At 44.2% G+C, this 22,112-nt stretch overlaps 1 protein-coding gene across 1 annotated transcript in view; it reads left to right on the top strand.

The window, feature by feature from the left end:
* Positions 1-823: 823 nt before the first annotated feature.
* SLC45A2 (solute carrier family 45 member 2) overlaps positions 824-22,112 on the top strand; it is a 31,243-nt gene continuing 9,954 nt past the window's right edge. The window contains exons 1-3 of the mRNA XM_032851289.1: positions 824-1,236; positions 3,022-3,198; positions 19,948-20,273. Coding sequence (XP_032707180.1) covers positions 852-1,236; positions 3,022-3,198; positions 19,948-20,273 — 888 coding nt within the window. The 5' untranslated portion in view covers positions 824-851. The remainder of the gene's footprint in view (positions 1,237-3,021; positions 3,199-19,947; positions 20,274-22,112) is intronic.

The raw sequence follows: 22,112 nt of genomic DNA, 5'->3' as shown, positions 1-22,112 counted from the left end.
CCTGGGAAATGTGGTTTCTAATGATATAGAGAATGTGAGGAGGAGCTCAGAATGGACCTGAGCAAACAGGCAGTTGACTGATACTACAAAATGTAGTGTATACACTTTGTTCACTCAATATTTGCTTTAGCAAATACTTACTGAGGACCTAGTAGGTATCAGAGATCATGCAAGATGCTGGGGATACCATAATGACCAAAATAAACCTGATCACTGCTCTTAAAGGGATCATAGACTAACACAGGAGAAATAGAATAAACACAGAACTAATTATAAAGTGTGTTAAGTGCAATGAAGGGAAATGTCACAGTGCTGTAAGACAGCTAGAGACTGGAGAAAGGACACGAGCTCCCACAGTTTTAAGTCTAATTAACCTTGAGATGCATGTGTAGAAACTTGTGTTCAGGGAAACAGAATATTTGTATCTAGAAAAAGTTTAGAAGGAGATAGTGATGCATTCCTATTTTGACTTGACACCTGCATCATGCAGCTCCATCATCTCAAAGCTATGTATGTGATTGTATGTAATAGAAGATATGTATATGTGTGTATGTGACAGAGACAGAGAGGGAGAAAGAGAACAGCACAAAGAAAGATTACTTTAGACAAGCATTCTAAGGAGCCAGCCGGCTCACAGCAGCTAATCTCCTTCACGCTTGCCTGACCCCACCCCCTTCCCTCTCATCATAACTTGTGATCTTAGAGGCATGAAAGAATTTGAGCCCCTCCCCCAGCTCGACCATCTCTGTCGGCCGCTCGGCCGGGCTCCATGTCAAACCCAGCCTGGGCCAGAAACCAGAGGGCCACATAGAAGGTGCTGGGCTTGCAGGCAGGTTCCTCACCCTGTGGCCATGGGTGGCAACATGGGACAGCTTGGCATTCAGACCTGTGAGTCCCTGGCCAAGGATAAACCCTTTGACCCCGTGGAGCCACCCAAGAGACCCACAAGCAACCTCATCATGCATAGCATGGCCATGCTGGGCCGGGAGTTCTGCTACGCGGTGGAGGCAGCCTATGTGACCCCAGTCCTGCTCAGCGTGGGGCTGCCCAAGAGTTTGTACAGTATGGTGTGGCTGCTCAGCCCCGTCCTAGGCTTCCTGCTGCAGCCCGTGGTGGGATTAGCCAGCGACCACTGCCAGGCCAGCTGGGGCCGTCGGAGACCTTACATCCTCACCCTGGGCATCATGATGCTCTTGGGCATGGCTCTGTACCTCAACGGGGACGCCGTGATGACAGGTCAGTGCACCGCACCGGTGGGCAGGCAGGGGCAAGGGGCCCATTATGCAACTCAAGGGGAGGAGAAGTCCGATTTCTTTATGGGACGCTTCCTTAGAAATTGATTAGAACGGATTCTCTCCTAGGTTACAAGGAACTTCCACCTTGGAATGGCCCAAATTCCGTGGCTTGGGAGATCTTACTTTTAGAGACATCAGGATGCATTGCTGTTGTTTAATTGTTGCGAGGATTTAAAAATAGGAATCATTTTTTATCTCTTCTCAAATGAAATATTTTTACATGTTTCTTTGAGGTTGTGCTTTAGTTAGTATTTTGTGAAATTAATCATCTGCCAAATGACTCCATGAATACTTATAATAAATTACCTATATGTCTAAGTAAGAGCTAATTCTGTTCATAGCTTTATGGAGAGTCTTTCAATGGGGCAGAGCATCAGCTCGTCAGCTCTAGAAGATATTTTTGCACTGCAAATTCTGGACAAAAACAAACCTGATGGTGAACACTTTTTCTTGACATTAATCAGCCACAAATTAATCAGTAACTGGGGATAGTACATAAAAAGTTGCATGAAAAAAAAATTGTTGAACTTAAAAATAGCACACATTTCAAGACCATTAAGGCTCAGGCTTGCAGAATGGATTTGATAATGAGGCGGATAATCAGCTATCATTTGTACATATTTAAAAGAGGGCATCAGCATACGAATGTAGGTTGTTTCTGCAAAATATTCACAAAAACCCCTGATAAGAATAGTTGCTTCTAGGGGGGACTGCTGAAGGATTTCGGAAGTAAAAAGTGGAGTATAGGCTTATTTTTTACTTATCGTTATACTGTAATCTTAAAAAATGTGCATATATTACACATTATTCCTAAGTGACACTGAAGGCAATAGGAGATGGGGTGAGAGAGTTCTGGCATGTCCACAGAGAGAGTATCATTCAGCTGTTCAAAACTGTGCAGCTGTTCTCCATTAACTGAAATGCAAAGGTATGAGGAGAGTTGGTTATAGATGAGTGTGTCCAGCCTGATCCCATTAGTCAGTGCTCCTCCAAGATGGTCCTCAGACCTAGGGCATCAGTGTCCCCGGGGGCTGTAGAGATGCAGATGCCCAGCCCCAACTCAGTTCTACTAGATACTCAGGGAGAATCATAGAGAATCACGGGAAACAGAGCCCAATAATCTGTCCAAGCTGTCCAAGTGATGATTAAGGATGCGGTTTGAGAGGCACTGCCTTAGGGCACAGGAATATACCTTTTTCTGTATGTGTGTAAGTACATAAAGGGAGATCTGAAGGATGACCATCGGTGGGAGCTGGGATGAACCATTTCCCCCAGCTTCTCTACATTATTGGAATGGTTTACAATAAGCGTGTATAATTTTTTTAAACAACTTTTAAAAATGAGATATGTTATAAAATTCAAACAACTTGGTGCCTTTTTGTATATCCCAAGGTGGTCTAACCATCACCACTATCTGATTCCACCATATTTTATGACCCCAAAAAGAAAACTAGTAGCCATTAGCAGCCACCCCCCCCATTCCCTCCTCCCCACCAGGCCTAAATAACCCTTCAATCTACTTCCTGTCTCTGTAGATCTACCTTTTCTGGCATTCACATGTATAATTTTATAACCTAAAAAAAATAACAAAGCCATTTTTATTTAGAAAAGCAAAGCAAAATGAAAGCAAAGGGAGAAAATTTAATGACAGGACATTTTGGTGGAAATAAAAATGCAAATCATTCCAAAGCAGGATTTAGGTGATGTATATTTATTTCCTTTTTAGCTTTGATTGCTGATCCAAGAAGGAAGCGGATTTGGGCCATAACCATCACCATGATAGGTGTAGTTGTCTTTGATTTTGCTGCTGACTTCATTGATGGGCCCATTAAAGCCTACTTATTTGATGTCTGCTCCCAGGAGGATAAGGAGAGGGGCCTCCACTACCATGCCCTCTTCACAGGTAGGGAATATTCCAGAAAGTCTCTCCTTAAGCTCCCCAGACAGGGAGGCACTTCCATGGAAGCCATTTCATGTCTCTACACGTCAGTTTTTGAATGAATGGATCTGTTGATGGAATGTTCCCATCACGCGGGCTATGTCTTTCAGTATGTTTCTCTGAACAAATCAGCTTGTGACTGGGCTCTGAAGGTTTTGCAAAGGAAGTTTACAGAAGAGCTTTCTGAAGAACCATTTGTGGAGACATTTTCAACTGCAATGAAAAGGGGCCCTTGTGCACTTTACTTTTTCTTTTTCTTTCTTTTTTTTTTTTTTTTTTAAATCAGTAATGTAGCAGCAGCATTACTTGGGGGCTTGTTAAAAATGCAGCTTCCTGGCCTCTCCTCCAGTTATTTTGATTCAGTGGGTTTGAGATGGGGCTCAGAAGTCTGAATTTTAAATGACTATCCTGGATGATTCTGTGGCAAGTGTGCTAAGAACCACAATTTAAAAATAAAAATAGAAACAAACCAAGCAAATTTTAAAAAAAGAAGAAGAAGAAAAAGAAACCCACATGTTCTAGAGATTTCTTAGTTATATAAAGAGTTGGCATTTCCTCAACCTCCTGGCCATGCCAGAAGGACAGTGAGGGGCTCTCTTTAGTTCTTGTCAGCCTCCTTGGGTTGCTGTTGGGTCATTCATTTAGAACAAGGCTAGCAATGTTCAATATGCATTTATAGAGCACCAGTCGGGACTATGCTAGGACCCAGCATGATCCTGGCCTGGGAGGGTTTTCATATCCAGTTGAGGGAGGTACTCTATCAGTCCATCCTATTTGATGTTTTTATGGCCCAGCCAATATATTTATTTTATGTTTTGATATGTTCTGTCTCCATTAATGGCCAGGTAGGTCCCATGAGAAGCAGGATCTTGAGTTTGGCTCAGTTTATGTTTCCACAGCCAAGAGCAGTGCCTGTACATGGCAGCCGTTGGGTCAATACTGGTCGTTTCCACCAACACTGGAATGGTGACCTTTGGAAGAAGGGGGCTGCCCAGCCAAGACAGTGGTTCTTCCTTGCTTTAGGGAAGATGGAGGAGCAGGAGTCCAGCCCATCTGTCTGTGGCCCCTAACCAGCCTGTCTGCAGCTAAGGGTCTCAGAATAGAGATCTGAGCTGCATTCTTCTGACTTAAATCCCATGCTCCTTCATCATCCCATCGACATCAGATTTTTTGGCTTTTGGACCTGACACATTGAGAGTTTTTTTGCTCTAAAGTACTTTGGGCAATGTGGCCACCTTTTCCCCAGCTCATGTCAGTGTTAGTCCTGGCCAGTCTCTCCTTTTTTGCCCCAGTATTAAAAGATTGAATACTGTATTTGGGGAACTTTTCAAAGACTAACACATAGTAATATTTCAATGAGTCTGAGAAAATATCTTAAGGTTTTCTGTTGATATTAGTGTATGGTGGTCTCAGCAAACATGGCATAATTTTCACATTACCTTGGTTCAGACTTTCACTACATCTTGTCTGAGCTTTAGTACTTTTCCCTTAACTGTCTCTCCAGTCTCTAATCTCTTCCTATTTCGTTGGAATCAATACACAGCTTTCAGATTCATATTCCTTAAAGACAACTACGACCAGGCCACTCTCCCATTCAGTCACCTTCAGTGGCTCCCCATTTGCCTACTGGATAAAGAACAAATTCCTAGATAGAGTTCAAGACTCTCCCTAATGTTCCCATCCTACTCTTCAAGCTTTACTTCCCATCACTCCCTCCACATTTTCTGTGCTCTGAACAATTTCCAGCATATTCCTTGGGGCAGAGGCAGAGATCTGTTTTACTCACTGCATCCCTTACCCCTTCAGCGCAGCCCAGCCTGGCATATCATATGTGCTCAAAATAAATACTAATGAAAAAAAACAAAAGAGCCTGCCCTTTTCTGTTTGAACTTCAAAATTCCCTTCCCCCTTTCTCCCTTTGGAAATCAAAGTTGCTTGCAAAATTTCCACCCACTTTCTGGGGAGAAGACCCCCTTTCTTCTAAATTGCAGGCAAAAAATTTGGTCAGGGACTCTACCCATTCAGTGATCAAAGCAGAAGTTTATCAAGTAGATGAACACAGAGGTATGGACAAGGTGGATAAGTCCAGCAGGAAAAGATGGCGGAGGCTACAGTTCCTCTCACACATACTCTAAATTTCACTGCCCTTGGCCCTGTGACATCTGCTCAGGCTGCCAAAACAGAACACCACAGATGAGGTGCTTACACAATAGAAATTACGTTCTCACGCCTTTGAAGGCTGGAAATGCAAGATCAAGGTGACTGCAGGCTTGGTTTCTGGTGAGACCGCCCTTCCTGGTCTTTACCGGGCCATCTCTGACCTCACATGGACGTTCCTCAGTACACACGTTCCTGGGTGACTCTTCCTCCACTTATAAAGATGCCAGTGCTGGGGCGCCTGGGTGGCTCAGTTGATTAAGCATCTGCCTTTGGCTCAGGTCATGATCCTGGGGTCCTGGGATTGAGCCCTGTGTCAGGCTGCCTACTCCGTGGGGAGTCCACTTCTCCCTCTCCCTCTGCCCCCACTTGTGTGCTCTTTTTCTCTCTCAAATAAATAAATAAAATCTTAAAACAAACAAACAAACAAACAATTCCATAGTCCTATGGGTTATGGCCCCAACCTTATGATCTCATTTAACCTCAATTACCTCCTAAAAGGCTTAACCTCCAAATGTAATCACATTGGGGCTTCAACATGTCTCTCTCTCTCTCTCTCTCTTTTAAGATTTTATTCATTTATTGTCAGAGAACACAAGCAGGGGAGCAGCAGATAGAGAGAAAAGCAGGCTCCCTACTGAGCAAGGAGCCCGATGTGGGACTCCTGGGATCTGAGCCCAGGATGCTGGGACCATGACCTGAGCTGAAGGCAGTGCCTTAACCAATTGAGTCACCCAGGCACCCCTCAACATATGTCTCTTTTAAAGAAAGTGGGGCGCCTGGGTGGCTCAGTGGGTTAAGCCTCTGCCTTCGGCTCTTGTCATGGTCTCAGGGTCTTGGGATCGAACCCCACGTTGGGCTCTCTGCTCAGCAGGGAGCCTGCTTCCCCCTCTCTCTCTGCCTGCCTCTCTGCCTACTTGTGATCTCTGTCTGTCAAATAAATAAATTTTAAAAATCTAAAACAAACAAACAAAAAGAAAAAAGAAAGAAAGCAACTCCCACAGACTTCTGCTTGTTTCTCATTGGGCAGAATTAGGCCACATGAGCACCCAGGGGCCTGGGAGGTTGGAAAAGTGAGGCTTTGGGGGACGGTGGGAGAGGCAAATCCCTAAACCAAATTTTAGTTCTGTTAGCCAGGAGGAAGGGGTAATTATTATGGAATGGGTCAAAGCTGGCAGCTATCCCATAGACTACAAACACAATGGAGTGTTACCCTAAAGAGAACAATTAAAGGCCAAGACTTGCAAGAAAGAACTTTCAAAGCCCAGTCTATTAGTGAATAATTGAGAGGTAATTGTATTTTAAAATGATGCTCCAGTTCACAATATTACCTGATCAAATTTATTTTAGGATTGTTCACAACCTCCCGTATATTCTAATTCAGTGTGTATTTATCGTTCTCTTTTACAAGATTTTGTAAACTACATTATTTATAAAAACATGAGGGTTTACTTCTGCACAGCATCTAACCCATTGCCTTGTTGACAGCAGGTACTTAGAAATGTTAGTTGCATAAAAGGAGACTCTTGGTTTCATACCCCAGCTTATATTTCCTGCAGTTTTCCATCAAGTTGATGGCAAATTGGACCAATCAGGTACGCTCATTTAGTACCTTATTTTGTCTCTGACTAACACTGAACTTTGGATAGTTCAAAGCAAGTTTTTCTTTTTCTTTTTTTTTCTCCTATTAGAAAAAAATAAAACATCTTCCCCTTCTAAAACAGTACAGTGAATTCTCACCTTGTTTAAAGCTTAGATCCTAAACCTTATCACTTAGGCAGGATTATTGATAAGCATAGAGTCTATATTATTCATAAATATCTCTCAGATCACACATAAAATACAGTGTGCCTTGTTTTGTGGGCACAGACCTGCATGGTGATGGGTAGATATAAAAATATCTGCAGAAACATCTCCTCTTTAATGTTTACTGCTGAACATGGGCTCGATGAATGGGACAGAAGATAGGGTCACCTGTATTTTTAAAATGTTACTCTCTCTCTCTGTCCCCCCCTTCTGTTCAAAGTGTTAATAGTTGAACTCTATCCAGTTAAACATGTGTGACCCCTCCATAGTGTCCCTGCTCTGAATGGAAGACCACACTGAAAAATGGAGTGAAAAATAACCAACAATGCATTATCATACTGCTCTGTCTTTGCATATTATAGGCCAGACCTCAGTTCATTTGCATGAACTTGACAAAGAGACATCTATAGCATTCTGTGTAACTCAAGCATTTATGATAAAGGCACGTTCGGGGTCAGAACCTGTTGTAGTTTCGGAATGTAGATGTGTTTTGGTGGGGTGAGGTCCAGAGTTGACAACCAAGAAAGAATTCTCGAGACGTCTTTGATACAAAATGGTGGTTTTAGTCAAGCAGGAGGGGAGGACAGAACCCGTGGACAGAAAGAGCTGCTGTACCCGGGATGTGAGGGATGGTTGGTTATGTACTTGGGAGTTGGGGCTAGGGAAAAAGAGAGGTTTCCAAAAGAACTTTCATATGCTAAAGAGGACCCACAGGATACCTGAGGCCTTTGCCATCCTCAAGTTCAGGTCATTTTCCCCTCTAGTAAGGCATTAACATGAAAACGTTGGGAGGTTCCTGGAGGAATATCACACAAATCCCATGGTGTGGGTTAGGGTGGGAGGTGGGGGGAGGAGAGGGCTGTTCCAGGGTGTCAGCTTGTGCTTTGTCCTTCGCTAGCCTTCTGCGCCCTCATCAAGCCCGTTTTGATTTTCAGCATCAAGACATTGGTTACCCGAGGAATCCAGTCATCTGAGTAAATTGAAATTCTTCTTATTTATTTCAGAGCTATTTATTCTATTGTAGTCCAGGCCTAACAATTCCAAATGCTTTGCACAGAAGTGTCAAAGGCTTTGTTGCCAAAATATTTCCCAGCATACTTTTTTTTTTTTAGATTTTATTTATTTATTTGACAGAAAGAGATCACAAGTAGACAGAGAGGCAGGCAGAGAGAGAGAGAGGGAAGCAGGCTCCCTGCTGAGCAGAGAGCCCGATGCGGGACTCGATTCCAGGACCCTGAGATCACGACCTGAGCCGAAGGCAGCGCCTTAACCCACTGAGCCACCCAGGCGCCCCTCCCAGCATATTTCTTCTCTTTCTTTTTTTCTTTTTTTTTTTTTTTTAAGATTTTATTTATTTATTTGACAGACAGAGATCACAAGTAGGCAGAGAAGCAGGCTCCCTGCTGAGCAGACAGCCCCATGCGGGGCTCGATCCCAAGACCCCAGGACCATGACCCGGGCCAAAGGCAGAGGCTTTAACCCACTGAGCCACCCAGGCGCCCCCTTTCTTTCTTTTTTTAAAGAGACTCCAGTGTTCCCCGGGGACACTTTTGTTCCCTGGCTTCTGTCTCTTACATTTAAAGGTAACTAACTCAAGCCTCCCACCATCGCTGACACGTGTGATGGGTTTGGTGGATCCACCCTTGTCCTGCCTCCACCTCTAGGGGCATGTGGGTCTGTGGTACCCATGTTCACTAGTAGAGAATTCCTTATTGTGTCAGAATGCTTCGAACTGAGCATATATCTGCTAAGCTGAACCCACCACCTTAATATCTTTAGCAGTTGGCTCTATACTGTGGTGGGTGGCTGGCATGAAACATGATGGGAAAAGTTGTCCTGATTCAAATCCCGGCTCCTCTTCTTAACTGAAGTATTTCTGAACTCTTGTTTCCTCACAGGGATGCTTGCACAATGGTTTGTTTTGATTTGTTTTGTTTTAAGAATGTATTTGATAGAGCAAGAGAGGACAAGCAGGGGGAGGGGCAGAGGAAGAAGGAGGAAACAGACTCCCCGCTGAGCAGAGAGCCCAGTCCCAGGATCCTGAGATCATGACCTGAGCGGAAGGCAGAAGCTTAAACAACTGAGCCACTCGGGCGCTCCCACAATGTTAATTAAGATGCTGTCAAATGCCCAGAGGGAGAGATCGTTTAAAAGGCTCAAACACCAAATGTCTATATTTAGTTCATTTCCTCTGTTCCCACTGGGCTTCTAAAACCCATCAAAGTTTTATTTGTGGTAACTCAGAGAGGAACTTGCTCCATGTCCAAGGAACTTGTGGAGTACAACCTCTTTCAACTTTTCTGTTTTTTTTTAATATCCCAAAGTATGCATACAAATGCTCAGGTTACAAATGATCTGATTAGAGTTAATTAAAAGCTAAGGAAAGAGTCTTAAAAATGAAGTTTAGGCACGGGCTCCTGTGAGTGAACCTTGCACGCGGGTAGAAAAGCTGCTGCGTTTCGTGTTAGAGTCTGAGCGCTGTCTCCTTCATGAGTAACTGTCGCCTGAGTGGTTTTCTCGTGTCAGCTGGGTTCCCTTTGAAGTTTCCGTCCCTGGTGAACTTTCACATCTCCTCAGTCACTTAGCTCCGAAAGGATGTGGCCAGAGCACAAGGCAAGGACACAGGAATGCCAGTTTTGTAGGCAACATGGGTGACTTAGAGCAAAGCAATTCATGTCTCCAGATTGCTTTGTCTCCAAATTCTGTTCAAGCGCAAGCAGCGCACCTCTCCCAGGATCTCCAAGGCGGGTTAGAGGATGTCTCCTTGGCTTCGTCCCCTGCTTGAAAGCTCTTCCCACAGACACCAAATCACCCTGGTTCGGGTCCTTGCTTTGTGACCCTCTGGGGTCACATAGGCCCTCCTCTGTGAGGTATTTAAAATCATTATCTGACTATTTTATTTATTTGTATGTTGCTTATTTTCTGCCTCTCTAAGCAACATATAAGCTTCCTGAGGGCAGGAACATTATCTTTCCTATTTGTTGCTTTAGCACCGGGACTTCGAATAGTCCTGGAATGTGCTCAAGAAGTATTGATGGGACAAATATTCTATTTTAGCATCCCCACTGTACCTCTGAGGAAGCTGTTGTTACTGAGAGGTAAAGTGATGAGCCCAAGGTCACACAGCTGGGTAGCAGTAGGCTGGACTAGGGTTAAAACCCCACCAACCTACCAACTAACTAACCAACCAGACAGCCAGCCAACCAAAGGCATGGTTCATACTTTTGTCCAGACTCCCCTAAAACCTGAGCTCCAGAGAAAGATTGTATGCATAGTTTATTCGGGACAGGATTTCGGAGTGTGGGGGTGAGGGAAGGGTGGAGCGGAGCAGACCTACCAACACAAGAAGCACTGTAGAGTTGGCCTTTGCTCTAGGTGACCATCCTCCATTCTCTCCAGGACCCTCTGGGGAGCCTAATGAAGTTCGTCTCAGAACTTTCTATTTGAGGGATCAAGAAGGGGGATTAATCTATTGGCTCCCATGTCCACTGGCCAAGGGTGGTCCCATGGGTGTTAACCTCACTTGTGTGAGTGCTGACCCCAGCCTGAGTGTGGGTTCCCTCAGGCAAGGCACTGTCCAGATGCACCTGAGCCAAGGTGGCCAAAGCTGGCTTATAACCGGTCCCTGCAGCAGCTGTTGGAGGAGGGGCTGGGGTGCTGAGGGGACCTGCTGAATCGCACAAGGGCTGTCCTAGCCAGTATGTGACTTCCAATCCCGAGCCTTTTCTCTCTTAGCCTAGGTGCTTCGTGCTACTACTCAGTCGCCACAAGAAGAGTTAAAGCATTTTGCAAAGTGCTCAGCGATTAACCTTACAGTGAACTGAGCTGTTGTAACCCAGAGCTAAAATGTTAATTCTGCAGAGTTAAAGAAAACTCAAGGTAATCACAAATGGCTCCAGAACCAGGCCAACTAATTACCTGACCTTGCAGTCATTTCTAATCCTTAAGAAAAGAAACAAGAGTCAGGTTTTATGTGCCTTGTCAGGGGATGAGAAGTTTCAGGAATCTTATCTGAACTAGGGTAGCAATAGTTAATGCCTATATTCAAATCGAGAAAATTGCCTTTGGGGGGATAATTAAGGTGAATACTTTTATGGGAACCATTATTGCATTAGACATACTAGCACATGTTAGCAACTTTTGACAGGAACGCAAATTGCAAATTCAGTGCATTTGACCTCTGGCAAATACCCTACTCCAGTTCTCTGCAGTTATGTCTTTAATGACATTATTGATGGAGAATAATAAGATTTCAGCATTGCCTTACTGCACTTTTTTTTTTTTTTTTTTTTGCCTACAGCATAGCTAATGCTCAGTAATGCAAAGTGTTGGGTAAATCTTTATGTCTGAAATGGGTGTGAATCCCATACCCCAAAATTAAATTAACTTAATTGCTCCTGTGTTGAGCCCCATTGTCCCAGGATGGTGAAAATTTAGTCTCTGTTTAGAATGTTCTCCCAGGGCGCCTGGATGGCTCAGTCAGTTTAGTGTCTGCCTTCAGCTCAGGTCATAATCACAGGGTCCTGGGATCGAGTTCCAGTCAGGCTCCTTGCTCAGTGGGAAGTCTGCTTCTCCCTCTCCCTCTCCCTCTCTCTCAAATAAATAAATAAAATAATAAAATCTTTAAAAAATAAAAAAAGTATGTTCTCACATCGCTTTCTCCAAGGTGGCTTCTAAGTTCTGGGATTTAGAGTGCAAGGGTTTGGGGCAGTGAGTTCCTGGGTTTGGGGGTCTTCTGCTCGAGCTGGCATTTACCAAGATGTCTACTGTCCCACCGCATTTCCGCACTCAAGGTGAAAGGGTCACAAATGAGTTAGTTATGCCTTATTCTCCTCTGTGAGGCCCCTGTAGAACTGCAGGCTTCAGGGCTCCCTCCCTGCCATTCTGCTCATCCCTCCCCACACCAAGGTGAGCGGAACTCCGTGAGCTGCAAAGGGCTCTGTGCTTCTTGCTTTCTGCATCTGTAAGACAGAGAGAACATTGAGTTGATCGATTATTCATGGGTTTCTATTTGCAAATTCACTTAACAAAACTTCTGTGTCACATCCAAAGCAAAGCAGGTAGCTCATTCTCTGTCCTGTGTGAACAAGTGCGGGAGTGAAGAGGGGCAGTTTGAGTCATTCCCTGTTGAGGTTGGTCAAGGTGACCTCTGACTTCCTGTCTGGTTTCTGACTTCCTGTTTGGCTTTCATATTGTAAACAAGTGTCCTTTTCGTGGTGTATTTGTGCCCAATCATTTGCATATTTGTGGTGTGTGTGTGTGTGTGTGTGTGTGTGTGTGTGTGAGATTTCAGCGTTTTAAATGGTCCCAAACGCAGCATTGAAGGGCTGTCTGGGGCTCAGAAGCACCAGAACAGTGTGATGAAGATACAGGGATTAAGTTTTGTTTGGACATTACTTACAGCGCTGTTGCCCACGGGCTCAACGCTATGAAGCAACATTATCTATTAAATAACTTCAACATGAAACACACATAAAAGCACTGTGTTGATGAGTTGATGAAAATGTTCACAGTGACTTAGCTCCGTATATCCCCTCAGAACAGTTGTTTGCTACTTACTAAATCAGTGCTTGGGGTGACTTGAGGATACAACTGCCAGTAACAACAGCAATCTACTGCAGTACACTCCTCACAGTGTTGTTGTGAGGATTGTGCGAGTCAATAGATGTCAAGCACTTAAAACAGAGCCTGACACACACCATCAGCTCATCTATCCTTAACCACACCAAACCATTTCTTCCTTGAGGTCTTATTGTCTCCTTGGGGTCTGCCCAGGAAATGAGGCATTGGTCCCTTCTATTTGGGGATCCCCTCCAAGCTACTTGGGGGTGGTTCTGTTCCCCCCTCCCCTCCCACAGTACCAGCTAGGCCCTAAGAGCAGGAGGCAGAACCACCACTGCCTGAGGGATTCACCAGTACATGTGCACCCATCAACAATGCCTTGCTCTTGGATCACATTTTTTTTTAAAGATTTTATTTATTTATTTGACACATTTTCTACCAAATCTTCCTTCTGTGCTCTTGGAGCCTAAGGGCTTTTGAAACTCCAAAGCAAGAAGACACATTCTTGTTTCTCTGCTTTCTACTTTCATGTCCTGCCCCTATAACAATGATGAATCTTGGCTCAGCTTGAATGTAAAGGAAGAGCCCAGAGGGACAAAGACATAAGGAAATACCACAAAACCAGAGGGAGGGGTGAGGGCAATGAAAACAATGGCCAACACTTTAAATATATTATCTCCCCATGCCTTGGGAGAAAAGTTGCCTTGTAAATCTGAAGAAATGTCCAACTACTCCTGTTTCCTGTCTTTGACCAGAGTACATATGTCTTCTTGGTTGATTTTCCTTTACTCTCAGCCTCCAAGAGAACAGGTCATGTCTGTCTTAATTGTTGCTGTGTCCCCAGGGCCTCCCACAGTTCTTGGAGAGTGGATGCTCCATCAATTTCTATTGATAACTGGGCCCAAGGACACACACACACACACACACACACACACACACACAGTAGCTAATACCTATTTGTTAACTCTCCAGGATGGGTGTGTATATGTTGGGGGAAGCTAGGAACCATACACCTAATTGAATACTTCCGTTGTTATTTTCTTAGCACGTAGAATAGAGTCAGAATCACTCTCTCATGAACTCCATAGGAATTTGGGGGATTTTTAGTCTGATCTCTTGTTGAGGTGAAGTAGCCGGCAGAACACCGTTAGCTCTCTTGACTCGTGCTATTTTGCCGTCAGATCGTGCAACGTTAAGCCACACGTCCGAAGCAGAGGGGAAATTCCAGGTACATTGTAGACACAGAGATCGACACAGACAGACTTTTTAGATTCCTTGGCCCGGAAACTCCCCAGTTGCCCATTTTACCTAGTATAGTTGCGAGCTAAAGAGAAAGAATCCTGTTTCCATATGCTTGGACTTCTTCCAGGATGAGCCTTGTTCAAGTCGTGTTGTTAATTATGAAATGTAACATCTGTCCGTCAAGCCATTCATTCTTCTGAGGCTGGCTGTGGTCTGCGTGTGACAGCGCGGCCTGGTTCTGTGAAGGAGCCAGCTGGACCACCGTAAAGGCTCCTCATTGGACATTGGCTGATGTCCTCTAGATGTTCCAGCTTATGGTTTGGGTTTGGCCAATAACCTGGTGATTAATCCCAGAGGCCCCAATGAGACTGACGTTGGCAGAGAGAGAAACGTTGTCTGGATGGTGATGTGGGAGTCGGTATTGGGCCTTTGTTGCAGCTGACTTGGCTTTGTCTTGGAGACTGTCTTTGAAGATAAAATCCTTAGCTTAAGCAGAGGCCGCAGAAAGGAAAGCTTTCAGTGAATCCTTACAGCCCTCTGCTGGCCTTCGTCATATCTGAAGGTGTTTCTATCCAGAGTTTTAATATGGTGCCTACAGAGTAATTACCCCAATGGCCCACTCTTCCTTCAGGACATGTTTTGTTGTAACATTTAGCTACATCCTACAATAGCTTTGGAACAAACCAAACAGTTTTGCCTGTTTTGTTCCCCGTCCCCCCAAGAAAAGAGAGGATCCGAAATTCTCGAAATTACTGGAAGCAGGTGTCTGAATTTTGCTCAACAAATTATCGAGGGAACTGACAGGGAAGACATAAAGAATGGTTTCCCCACGTTCCTGCAGGTTGTGTGTGTGTGTGTGTGTGTGTGTGTGTGTGTGTGATTAGCAAAAGAAAAAGTGTTAGGTTTGATATAAATCTGGTTAACTTTCTACAGGGCAGTAAACCTATAACTCCCCTGCCATGTTTATTGGGGTAATTCCTCTATCAGGCTACAAAAACATAATCAAATTGTAGAACCCTAATAATGTCTGCAAATTAATCTCAATTTTACACAACTGCCCATCATTGTACTTGGTCAGTTTTGCGCTGTTGGTCAAATATCCTCTGACGACAAAGTCCCGTTCCCTGAGAACGTCAGGTAAGGGTGGAGCAGAGTTGATTAGAACCTGCTCCCTGGGGGTGCCTGGCTGGCTCAGTCGTTAAGCGTCTGCCTTCAGCTTAGGTCATGGTCTCAGGGTCCTGGGATCGAGCCCCGCATCAGGCTCTCTGCTCAGAGGGGAGCCTGCTTTTTCTTCCTGCTGCTCCCCCTGCTTTGTGCTCGCTCGCTCTCTCTCTCTCTGACAAATAAATAAATAAAAACTAAAAAAAAAGAAAGAAAGAAAGGGAGGAAGGAAGGAAGGAAGAAAAAAGAAAGAAAGAAAGAAAGAAAGGAAGAAAGGAAGGAAGGAAGGAAGGAAGAGAGAGAGAGAGAGAGAAAGAAAGAAAGAAAGAAAGAAAGAAAGAAAGAAAGAAAGAAAGAAAGAAAGAAAGAAAGAAAGAAAAAGAAAGAAAGAAAGAAACTGCTCTCCTTACCCGCCTACGCAGAGTGATGTTCAGACTGGCCACACTGGCATCCCTGGGGAGCTTGGAAAGACCATACCCTGAATCTTTAAAACCAGAATCTGTGCTATAAATTCAGTGTTTGCCCTCAAAATGTATACGTGAGCCCCCTAAGCAGCAATGTGATGGGGTCAGGAGGTGGCGCCTGTAGCAGGTGGTTAGGTCACGAGGCCTCCTGAGTGGGATTAGCACGCCTCACCAGATACCCCGTCTGCTGACTCCGCAGTCGCCACTACCCAGCCAACACAACTGGGAGAAATAACTCTTTGTTGTTTAGAAGCCACCCGGCTTATGGCATTCTTGTTACCTAAACCCAAACAGACCGAGGCACTCTGCATTTTAATAAGATGTCCATATGATCCACGTGCACATTAAGGTTTAAGAAGCACGGCTCTAGACTGATATTTTTTTTAAATCAGGCACTTACCGTTGTTAAATCAGGCACTTTCCAGGTTTGGGATACATTTTCCTTCCACTATACTTCCCACTTGCCCTGCTTGGTCAGTGGTAGGCCCTGCTCATCCCCCAGAAAGATCTCTCCCTGGATTCTAATCACTGGGCAGATTGTCCCCCTGATGCAATAGTACTCTCCCACTTCTGGGGAAGGCTTTGGAGTCAGGGTTTCTGGAACAAGTCTAGAGGGCCCTTGGTTTGGGTCCTAGTTCTGCCACCATCTGTACCGACAAGGTACGTGCGTTGTCATGTTAGCAGTCACAAAACTCATGTGGGGGAGTTTCACCACCCCCAGAAAGCACATGGTGGAGGGGGGGCATTGAAATCAGGGAAACTTCCAAATCCCTTCTTTCCATGCTGTCCCCTGTCACTTAACCACTGTAAACCATTGGCTTTCAGATCAAATTCAACCAGGCGAGTTCAGAACAGCCTTCTACCTCTAATATCTTTGATATACTGAACTCTTATGAACTTCATTGCTAATCAAGAGGAATCCTATAATAATTATTAATAATCAACATCATCTTGGTACTATTAACTAGGTGCCAGAAACAACTAAATTCTTCAGAACTCCTCTGTACTCTGAGTACCCAGGTCATAGTTTTAGCATCATTTTCTTTTTTTTTTTTTTTAAGATTTTATTTATTTGAGAGAGAGAGAGAACAGGAGCAGGGGGAGGGGCAGAGGGAGAGGGAAAGGCGGACTCTCCACTGAGCATGGAGCCCAATGTGGGGTTCGATCCCAGGATCCTGAGATCATGACCTGAGCCAAAGGCAGACACATAACCAACTGAGCCACCCAGGTGCCCCTCTAGCATCATTTATTACAGTTTTTTTTCTTTAAAGATTTTATTTATTTATTTGACAGAGAGAAAGATCACAAGTAGGAAGAGGGGCAGGCAGAAAGAGGGGGAGAAACAGGCTCCCCACTGAGCAGAGAGCCTGATGTGGGGCTTGATCACAGGATCCTGGAATCATGACCTGAGCAGAAGGCAGAGGCTTAACCCACTGAGCCACCCAGGCCCCCAGTTTTTTTTTTTTAAGTAGCTGTTTAGGGGCCCCTGGGTGGCTCAGTGGGTTAAGCCTCTGCCCTTGGTTCAGATAATGATCTCAGGGTCCTGAAATCGAGTCCCGCATCGGGCTCTTTCTGCTCAGCGGGGAGCCTGCTTTCCCCTCTTTCTTTGCCTGCCTCTCTGTCTACTTGTGATCTCTCTCTCTGTCAAATAAATAAATAAAATATTTAAAAAAATAAATAAAGTAGCTGTTTACTTACCTGCTTCTTCCACTTTGAACTGCCTTCTGGGGAGGAATGGAAGTGGTGCTGCATCTCCTTTACACCTGCATGCCCAGAAGCTCGGAGAGCCCTTCACATCTATTTAGTGCTTACCAAGATTTATTGAAGTACGCTAAGCCAGCAGACATCAAAATAGACTAGGAAAACTTCCAGTTGTAGGACTCGATCCTTCTAGTCAATACTGAACATGAATTCATCATTAGATTTATGCCCATATATTTACATCCATAAAATAAAGCCACCATTCTATTGCACGGTGAAGGATTCATCTCACATATAAATACTTCTAAATGGAGAGGGGTCTTTTACTCTACATTTCCCTTGCTGGGTGGAATGGTAGCTGAGAAGGGAAGAGGCATAAATGACAGGAGAACTAAATGACAATATGACAACCATTGATCTGGTAACGAATGATGAACAGTTTCAAAAAAAGAACGTGTAAGTTTTTCATAGGATTACTTTAGGTCAGAGGTTCTCAACCAGGGGCCATTTTGCCCCCCATGGGACATTAGGCAATGTCTGGATACATTTTTGGTTATCAGGCTGGTGGAGGAGTTGTTACTGGCATCTGGTGGGGAGAGCCCAGAGATGCTGCAGACCACCCTGTAGTGCACAGAACAGCCCTTCACAACCAAGAATCCTTCAGCTCCCAAGGTCCGGGGTGCTGAAATTGGGAAATCCTGATTTAGATAGACCTCAAATAGTGCTGGGAATTTAGTACATCTTAATTGGTTGATTGCTCGGCTCAGCCCAGGACCTCTGATACCCTGGGCGTCTCCATGATGAGATAAAGAGAGTTATTGTCTGATAATGATTGTGAGACACCACAAGTCCCAGAGAGGCCCTCCAAATCACAGCCGGGTGTGGATGGTTCAGTGGCCCCTCCTTCCTCTCAGCCTGGGACCCACACGTGTCTTATCTGTTTATGGATATGACCATCATCCATAGCTAGACCATATATTCCTGTTGGCAGAAGACGTATTTTTGACCTCATTGCACCCAGTCTGCCACTGTCTCCCATAGTTCTGTCTTATAATGCCTTGGCACTCAGGGCAGGACAACGATGCTTTATTTTTGAAATCCATTGGTTAACAGTTAAATAGTTGGTCACCTGTAAATATCCTCTGTAGTAAATTGCAACTAACCAGAATGTAGCGTGACCAGAATCGCCCATTCTTCCACCATTTGAGATAAATTAGGAGTCATGGTATTTGACATTGACATTTGTGTTCCTGGGGTCAGGGTTTATGTTGGGTATTTAGGGTTAGAATTAGAGGATCCCTTAAGTTCCCTTTTCTTCCTTGATTCCCTGGCTTGTGAGGGTACTGTCTTTATCTGGGAAATAAGATGGAGACTTCACTGGCATAAGAAAAATAAAGACAAAAACAAAGCTTTTCTGTCTAGGTGGCTCTCTGTGTTTGGGAAGGCATGATGGTCAGTTGACGTGGAAAGGTTGACAGGGTGATCGGCCCTACATAAGTTTGTGACACAGGTAGGCGGTGTGTCTGGCATCCATCTCCTTACTTCCCCCGGCACCCTCCCACCCCCAGAAGTGCCCCCCACCTCGCATTTTTTAGAACCACTGACACCTGCCACCATCTGAAGAGCACTTAACTACTTTGGGGCTGGGTAATACAGTGTCTTGCCCGGGTCAGGGGCTCTTGTGTTTAAAAATCCAGAAAGAATGAATCACTACTAATAGGATTTCAAATATTAGACCATTAGAGGGCAGGATTGATTTGGGGAAGTCCTTCCTCACTGTTCCTTAAATCACACTGTCTTTAGCAAAAGCAGGTAAAATGAGCAATGGAAAGACTTCAAGTCAAAATCCCATCCTCTGAGAAGACAGTAACATTTTTTAAATTCATATTTCACCTTTTGTTACCCACTGGAAAAATGTTCCTTTATTTTCAAATAGAGGAAAGAAGGCAGAGTCCAAAGATGTTTGATCTTGGCAAACCTGCGCCACACTAGGAAGCTTATTAACAGATAAATGCCAATACAAATAATTTTACTGCAGTCAGAGGTTGGTTTTCCCTAGGGCTCTTTAAGGGCAGGACTTTTAGTTCCGGAGCAATTTAGAGTGTGCAGTTTAGAAAGGCCACAGGGTTTCTGATGGTGGCAATGTTTGTGTCTGGCACTAGTCCATTTTCCAATCAGTCCTGATTTAGATAGACCCTCAAATAGTGCTGGGAATTTAGTACATCTTTATTGGTTGATTGCTCAGCTCAGCCCAAGACCTCTAACACCCTGGGCATCTCCATGATGAGATAAAGAGAGTCATTGTCTGATAAAGATCCTGCGGCACCAGGAGTCCCAGAATAGCCTTCTGAATCACAACCAAGTGTGGCTATTCTATCATTACCCCCACGTTATGAGTGAGGAAGGCCAAGGGCACAGCAAGCACATGCCAGAACTGATCTTGAACCCACGTTTTGTGGTTGCAGATGTCTTGGCCTCCTGCTGTGTTAACTCTATCATAACCGGGTGCCTCTGCTGTCCTCAGGGAGCTTTCCCACCGAAGGGCGGGGGGTCGCCGGACACCATGGGAAGAGAAGATGGTTTGCTAACTATGCTAACACAGCTTTTTCTTGCTTTCTAGGTTTTGGAGGTGCCCTGGGTTACCTTTTGGGTGGCATCGACTGGGCTCATCTGGAGACAGGAAGAGCACTGGGCACAGAATTCCAGGTCATGTTCTTCTTCTCCGCTTTGGTGCTCACTCTGTGTTTTATTATTCATCTCTGCAGTATCCCTGAAGCCCCACTTAGAGATGTTACAAGGGACATATCCCCACAGCAAGCCCCCCAGGACTTTGCATTGTCATCAGACAAAAAGTACCAGTATGGGTCTATTGAGAAAGTCAAAAATGGTTCTGTAAACCCAGAACTGGCATTGCAGGGAGACAAAACCAAAAATTCTGCTGGACAGGTAAGAGGCAAATTCTTTTTTTCTTTACTCAGGAAAAATATCCTTGGTCTTACTCCTCCTCCTCCTCCTCCTCCTCCTCTTCCTCCCCTCTTCCTCTTCCTCTCCTCCTCCTCCTCCTTCTTCTTCTTTTTTAACCATTCTTTGTTTTGTTTGCTTATTTGATGTGAAAAGTTTGATGGGAAGTCTAACCAAATCCTCCAGTCCCCTATAGCTCTTATCCCTTTGAATCAAAACTTTAAAAATGTGTGCTTTTTCCTCTGGTCTTCCTCTGACTCTTTTCAGTGTATCAAGGTAAGGAAGATGATGAAGCCAGTTCCAAAATGTTAGACCATGAGAGAAGCCTGGAACCATCTTTAGGCCTCAGGAAATAGCTTGACTTCTTAGATTGGAACTATAAATTTGTCCCTCCAAATGAATGCATCCCTGGGTTGGTAACTGGGTTGGGCATGTTGAATTTGTATTTCATGAGTTGATTAAATATTTCTTTTAGGCCATTTTTGGTGAACTGGTCAGTGAATTAATTAGTTTAAAAATTAAAAAAGAAAACTCTACTAAATTACAGAGAAATGGAACTAGATTAAGGGGAAATTGTCAGAGAGAAGAGGCTAGAACTATGCTGACCAATACATTGGCTTCTTGACCCATAAGGCTATTTAAGTTTAAATTAATTAAAATGGAATAAATTAAAATGTCAGGTCCTTAGTTGTGTTAGCCACATTTCAAATGCTTAAGAACCCCAGTCCAGGACAGTGCAGATATAGGACATTTCCATCACTGTAGAAAGTTCTGTTGGACAACACTGATGTACAGCTGCTTCCTCCTTCAAGCTGAGTTTAATGGCACTACGTCAGCTATATAAGCACAAAGGATGCCCTCACTGGCAAAGAGGTTGTAGAAGACCTAGGTTTAAACTTTGATTCCCCTAGCTGACTGGCGTGTGTTATTCATTCAACAACTACCAGGCACTTGCTGTAAAGAGCTAAAGATTAAGAGGGTATGGGTCACCTCAGTGGCCAGTCAGTTAAGTGTCCAATTCTTGGTTCGGCCTTAGGTCATGATCTCAGGTTGGTGAGATCAAGCCCCTCATTGGCATCAGGCTCTGCACTGAGCATGGCTCCTGCTTAAGAGTCTCTCTCTCCCTCTCCCTCTGCCCCTACCCCCATGCTTGCAGGCACTCTCTAAAAAAAAAAAAAAAAAAAATTTAAATATTAAGAGCATAGGTGTTCAAATCCTGCCTCTACCACTTCCGGAACACATGACCTTGAGTGTTTACATTTCTGTAAAATGAGAAAGTCATTCTATTTACCTACAAGTGTTTTGTGCTGATTCTATGACATAAGCCATGCAAAACTTACTTAGATTGGTTCCTACCACATAGTAAGGTGTTAGCTACAAGTGCCTATTATGAGCCAAGCAGAATTCTGAGCCCCTCACACACCAACACGGAATAGACTTAATCTGTGCTCCAACAGAACTTTCATACAAGCTCAGTGAGTCTCTGTGAGTTCGTCTCTTGATGGGTTGGCCTATTTTCCAGGATTATTGGATAAATCCTGGAAAATAAGGTAAACTAAGATAAAGCATGTAAAGGTGCTTTTTAAGCTTTATATGACTATAAAAACATTATAGTCACTATTTAGTCAACACACTACTTTGGGTACCAAGTATGTACAGAGCATTACTAGGTATTTAGGGATCATAAAATTGACTAATCTGCTCCCTATGCTCAAAGACTTATAGCCCTAACAGGGGGCATAATAAGCCATTTATACCATTACTTACATTCCAAGGTGGAATATAACACTTCCCAAAATGAGGGTGGTGATGCAATTGGAGAAC

Source organism: Lontra canadensis, unplaced genomic scaffold (assembly GCF_010015895.1).
Source record: "Lontra canadensis isolate GAN:19392208 unplaced genomic scaffold, GSC_riverotter_1.0 scaffold5, whole genome shotgun sequence".
NCBI classification, from domain to species: Eukaryota; Metazoa; Chordata; class Mammalia; order Carnivora; family Mustelidae; genus Lontra; species Lontra canadensis.
Note: the sequence above shows the minus strand (reverse complement) of the source record. Positions and strands in the feature narration are given on the sequence as shown.